General features: G+C 40.9%; 1 protein-coding gene across 1 annotated transcript in view; it reads left to right on the top strand.

Moving 5' to 3' along the window:
- The first annotated feature begins 2232 nt into the window (after positions 1 to 2232).
- hao2 (hydroxyacid oxidase 2 (long chain)) overlaps positions 2233 to 6000 on the top strand; it is a 65235-nt gene continuing 61467 nt past the window's right edge. Inside the window, exons 1-2 of the mRNA XM_070892706.1 lie at positions 2233 to 2378; positions 4583 to 4734. Of these exons, the coding sequence (XP_070748807.1) occupies positions 2248 to 2378; positions 4583 to 4734 (283 nt within the window). The 5' untranslated portion in view covers positions 2233 to 2247. The remainder of the gene's footprint in view (positions 2379 to 4582; positions 4735 to 6000) is intronic.

The raw sequence follows: 6000 nt of genomic DNA, 5'->3' as shown, positions 1-6000 counted from the left end.
GATTTGACATTGAATTCACCCATACCAATTTACACTTCCCTCTCATTCCTTGCGATGTTTATTTTTCAATCCTTCAATATGATTGGTTAAGGAAATACATTGTGGCTTTGCCTGTTCACGACCCAGATACCTTTTTCCCTCACTGCGACATTATCAGCTCACACTTTCAGCAACTTGTTATGCAAAAATCTAAAAACCTAACCGTGCAAGGGCAAGTATTAGATGTCCTGCCACAGCAAAGTTTGGCTCATTAAATTTGAAAATAATATGAGAGTTTCATGTGTTCATTACAGAAATCAAAACCCAATAAAAGTGTGTTAGTTGTTTAGGAATTATTTTTCCCTTTTTTTGTCATTTTTTTCTATGCAAAATAAGTTACTTTATTATTTTAAAGTAAAATAATGAAGATTAGATTAATCTAAAGTAAAAAGACCTAACTTTCTAAGTGTACCATGGTAACTAAGGGGTTTTACACTAAACATCAATCTAGTGGCTCACCTCTAAGCCTTCTCCAAGACCTCTATATCACCGACCATGTGAGGGGAACTAAACTAGACACAGGGCCAGAATTGCCCTGGGCCCTGATTGGGGGTGGTAACCTTCCGGGCCAGCATTTTATTGCCTGATGTGGCAGTCCCACCCCTGATGCTGAATTGGGCCTACTGCCCCTCAAAGGAAGAAGTGTGCAAATTGCGGCGCTCTACTTCCTTTGGAGGGAAGGAGGGGGTGGTTCCCTGGGCGCTACTGCAGCGCTGAGTCAAATGTTACGCTGACACGCTACAACGCCGCTCTCATTCGCTTAAAGGGGTGGGCCGCTGCGCACCCTGCAGGCCCTTTCGTGGCCACCACTGGGCCACCAGGACAGTGTGAAACTGGGCCAGCAGCCCGGCACCCAATACAGAGTGCCGGGTTGCACGATGGCAGCCCGGACCACACTAGAGCCGCCATCGTCAAGCCGACCCTTTAAGGGGCGCCCCAAGAGCGGATGTCGCGCAGCTGCCGTCGACAGCCTTCCACACCAGCCTTGCGGCCCATTGAGCAATTTTCCCCATGGGGTGCAAAGAGATCGGGACACATGGCGATGATGTGCCAGCACTTCAGCAAGCTCCCGGGCAATTTCCCAGGAGGCAGTAGCGCACCCCACCCCAGGGCAAAAACTGGGGCTATAAAAAGGGGCAATTACACCCCCACAGTATTTAGCTGAAGCCTAACCAAGGTCTTATACAAGGACCGTATGGTACTTTTTGTATTATATAGGAACACGTAGCAGTACAACTTAATATTCTATTTGCTTTTGCTATATTATTTAATCTTTAGAGATTCATGTATTATAAGACTTAGATCTCCTTCCCACCAACAGACCTTACTACCCATGTGCATACACTATCAAATGACATCAGCCAGACACATGCCAATTTTTCAGTTAGACTTTATTCAAGCTGTATTTTCTCATCCAAGGTTCTAACACTCGCGCAAATCTTATATCATCCCCAAACTTGTGGACAGCTCCCCAATGCGTTAAATCGACAGGGCTTTGATTTTTTATTATTTGTTTGTGGGATTTAGAGACACTGACAAGACCACGTTTATTACCCTAGTTGCTCTGAAAAGTTGGTGGAGAATCATCTTCTTCAAATATTTTAGGTTTTTAGTAGGAAATTGCAGGATTTTGACCTAGCAACAATGAATGATGTGTGTGTGTGTCAGAATGGTGTGTGACTTGGAGAGGGATTCAAAGGTAGTGGTGTTCCCATAATATTATTATACCTGACCTTCTCAGGGGTAGAGCCTGCAGGGTTGGGAGGTACTGTCAAAATAATTAAGAATTAAAACACAACAGTGGCCAGGCATCCCCAAAAAATCTTAATAATCAAAAGCTTACAGATTCTTATGGGATATCACAATAGTTTTTAAGATAATAACTTTTTGTAACATTCTAAAACAGGTTAACATTTTAATTGATACAAGAATGTGTGTCTGAATCTTTCCCCATGATATAAACAGAACACATAATGGGAATAGTTGGTTTGTGATTTTTGACTAAAAAACAACACCTTTATAATCCACGCAGGACTCTTGCTATTTGTGAGTTGTGACTAAAGCCTTCCTCGCTTAGTGCATCTCACTGATCACTGTTTTGGTCTCTTTAGTGTCTTTTGTGTCTGCAATAAATGTTAGAGATTGAGATGCGTGTTAAAATTTCCCTGCAACCATTATTGTTTCAGAACCTCTCTGTGTGACCCAGAGATGTCTTTGGTATGTCTGTCTGACTTTGAGATATATGCTAAAGAACACTTACCCAAAACCACCTGGGATTACTACGCTGCTGGGGCAGACGAGTGCTGTACCAGAGATGACAATCTGATGGCTTATAAAAGGTTTGTGCTCGATCAAATACTAATGAGACCTAAATCATCTCAATTGTACAATAACATATTGTTGAAACACAATAGAGAAGAAAATTCCAAATAGTTTATGAGGTCCAGCTTCTCCACCCTGTTAGATGATAACCTGAAATTAATGAGTGGATGTTTCTGAATTTTCATTCACTAAAAAATCAGTTAACTGCAGAATTCCATGCAGGGCATGCTACAATTCTGGATGAGTCTGAATTATTCGGGCCTGAAATTTCTTGAGTTAGGGAGAGTCCCATGGTGGCACTTTTTGCATGGGAGGGCTGGAATTGGAACGGAAGCTGGTTCTGAAGGAATTCCACCCTGCAAAGAAGCCCAGTTGGGGAGGTGAGTAACTCTTGTGCCCTCCCCCCCCCAACTCTACATTAAGGGGGCATGTGTGGGGGGGGCTATTCCCAGACTACCCAACAAACTCTTTCACTTACATCCCCATTAGGCCCAACTGAGAGCTGGTAAGAGTTCCAGTCAGAGCCTAATAAAGGCCCCAATATTTCTAAAGACAAAGGTAACGATTCCAGGAAAAATTGCTTGGTTTTCTACTCTGACCATTAGCTTGCACTATGTACAAAAAATGTTGCACCTCTTTGTTTTCAGCCTGGTCCAGGCCTCTGATCTGCCATCAGAATGCGATGAGACCAGTTGTTCACAGATTACACAGAAATACGAAAACCTCTATTAGATCCCCCTTCTGTTCCAGTGGAACAAAACATTCATTTTTGGGTCTTTAAAACTATAATCTCTTATTTGTGATATAATTCTGGTGAAGCTTTGATGTGATCTAATGTCTCCAATAGCCTTCTTATAATGGGGTGCCCAAAATTGCACATTATACTCCTAATATAGTCTAACCAATGTATTGTACAAATTCAACGTCACTTGTTTGTTTTCATAGTCAGTGTCCCATGTATAAAATCCTAAATCCTATTTCCTTTTTTCCAATGACCATTTCTCCCTGCAATTTCGCTCTTAAAATCTATGTACTTGCACCACGGGATCTTTCTGCACCACGGGATCTTTCTGCACCACGGGATCTTTCTGCACCACGGGATCTTTCTGCCACACTGCTAAGGATCTTACCGTTCACCATTCCTTTTCCCCAAAATACATTACTTCATATTTCTATGCATTGAACTGCATCTACTACTTATCTGGCCACTCTGCTAATCTGTCTATACTCTCCTAAAATTTCCCAAATTCTTCTTCCCAGTTTGCCATGCTCAGAACAGATTCCTTTCCTCGTTATTTTAAAATACATAGCTTAACATTCCAGTTAAGATTGCAGAGAAAGGAATTAGATATTAGTGTGTTAAGCATCCATATGCTAACATTGACAGTCATTTCCAGCCTACAAATGGAGATGCAAGTGTAGTATGAAATGTTTAGAATTTTGTGATCAGCCTGATGAACTGCTGTGGTCATTCTGGTCCTGTAACATTTCTATTTCCTCTGTGACTTTGATCGCACAACCAATATTAACTAAAGAGTAATAACTCTTTTACTACCAATGATAAACAATCTCGTCATCATATTAGCAATGTTAATAATGAGGTGGGTTGAGAATTGCGTTATATCAGGAAGAGTCTATGTTGCACTACTTCTATGTAATTTGCTTTTTAAAATAAATTATCTTCAGTCTACCTGAACTAGCCACCACTGCTGCCCAGAATAGACAGTTAGTTTGCTCGCAGACAGTAACTAAGGAGACACTATTGACCATTAGATGTGCTTCTTTCCTTTAACATCCGATCCACACCGCCCCCTCCTCACGCACATACACGTAAGTACAAATACAAACACACACGCATACAAACAAATCGTAACCTCCACTTGGTGCCTTGCCATTCAGTTTGCTCAGAGTAGGAACTAAGTGGAAGAAGAATCAAATCTCCATTTGTCCTTCACTCCATGCCTCTGTGGGTGCCAAGCACCATCAGCCCGATTGTACATTTAAATGGAACTAAAATTGTGCTGGCTGTTATGAGTGTTCATTCCTCCTCCCACTTTTCCTTTCTGCATTCTTTTCAGGAAATACTTTACAATCCAAGTAATATAGACTAAAATATAACTCAGTGAGAGTGATTAGATTATGAAGGGAGATACTACAGATGATGTGGGATTACATGGATTAAAGAGTTTAATCTAATTTCAAATTTTTGCTAATTTTACAGGATCCGTCTGCGTCCCCGAATGCTAAGAGATGTTTCCGTAACAGACACAAGGACAACCATCCAGGGCACTGAGATCAGTTTTCCTATCGGAATTGCACCTACTGCCTTCCACTGCATGGCATGGCATGATGGCGAGATGAGTACAGCCCGTGGTACGTCAGACATTTTCTTTTAAAAAGATAACTGTATTCATAAGAACATAAGAAGATGATAGATCAGATAAGAGCATAAAAAATAGGATCAGGAGAAGCCATTTAGCCCCTCGAGCCTGCTCTGCCATTCAATAAGATCATGGCTGATCTTCTACCTCAACTCCGCTTTCCTGCACTATCCCCGTAATCCAAAAATAAATCGATCTGTCTTGCATATACTCAATGACTGAGCCTCCACAACCCTCTGGGGTAGAGAATTCCAAAGATTCATCACTATCAGAGTGAAGAAATTTCTCCTCATCTCAGTCCAGATCCTAAGTCCCGACCATAGCATGGTAGAATTTCAAATTAAGTTTGAGGATGAGAAAGCTAGGTCTCAAACTAGTGTCCTGAACTTAAATGAAGACAATTACAAAGGTATGAAGGCAGAATTGGCTAACGTGGACTAGGAAAATAGATTAACGGGTAAGACGGTAGATAAGCAGTGACAAACATTTAAGGAGATATTTCATAATCTCAGCAAAGATATATTCCAGTGAGAAAGAAAGACTCTAAGAGAAGGATGAATCATCTGTGGCGTACTAAGAAAGTAAAGGATGGTATCAAATCGAAAACAAATCAAATCAAATCAAAGAATAATGGAAGGCCAAAGGATTGGGAAATTTTTAGAAACCAGCAAAGGATGACTAAAAAAAATAATAAAGAGAGAGAAGATAGTTTGAGAGTAAATTAGCAAGAAATATGAAAACAGACAGTAAGAGTTTCTACAGGTATATAAAAAGGACGAGAGTAGCTAAAGTAAACATTGATCCCTTAAAGGATGAGACAGGAGAATTAATAATGGGAAACAGGGAAATGGCAGAAACTTTGAATAAATATTTTGTATCGGTCTTCACGGTAGAAGACACTATAAGCATCCCAATAATTGATAATCAAGGGGCCATTGGGAGGGGGGGAACTTAAAACAATTACTATCACTAGTGAAAAAATACTAGGCAAACTAATAGGACTACGACTAAAGGGATAAGGGTTATGGAGAGAAGGCAGGAGTGGGGTACTGAAGTTGCATGATCAGCCATTATCATATTGAATGGTGGTGCAGGCTCGAAGGGCCGAATGGCCTGCTCCTGCACCTATTTTCTATGTTTCTATGTTTCTATGTAAAGGTGAACAAGTCCCCTCGACCTGATGGCCTGCATCCTAGGCTCTTAAAAGAATTGGCTGTAGAGATAGTGGATGTTTTGGTTGTAATCTACCAAAATTTCC

The sequence above is a fragment of the Pristiophorus japonicus genome, chromosome 11 (genome assembly GCF_044704955.1).
Source record: "Pristiophorus japonicus isolate sPriJap1 chromosome 11, sPriJap1.hap1, whole genome shotgun sequence".
Taxonomy (NCBI): domain Eukaryota; kingdom Metazoa; phylum Chordata; class Chondrichthyes; family Pristiophoridae; genus Pristiophorus; species Pristiophorus japonicus.
This window is presented reverse-complemented; position numbering and strand designations above follow the sequence as displayed.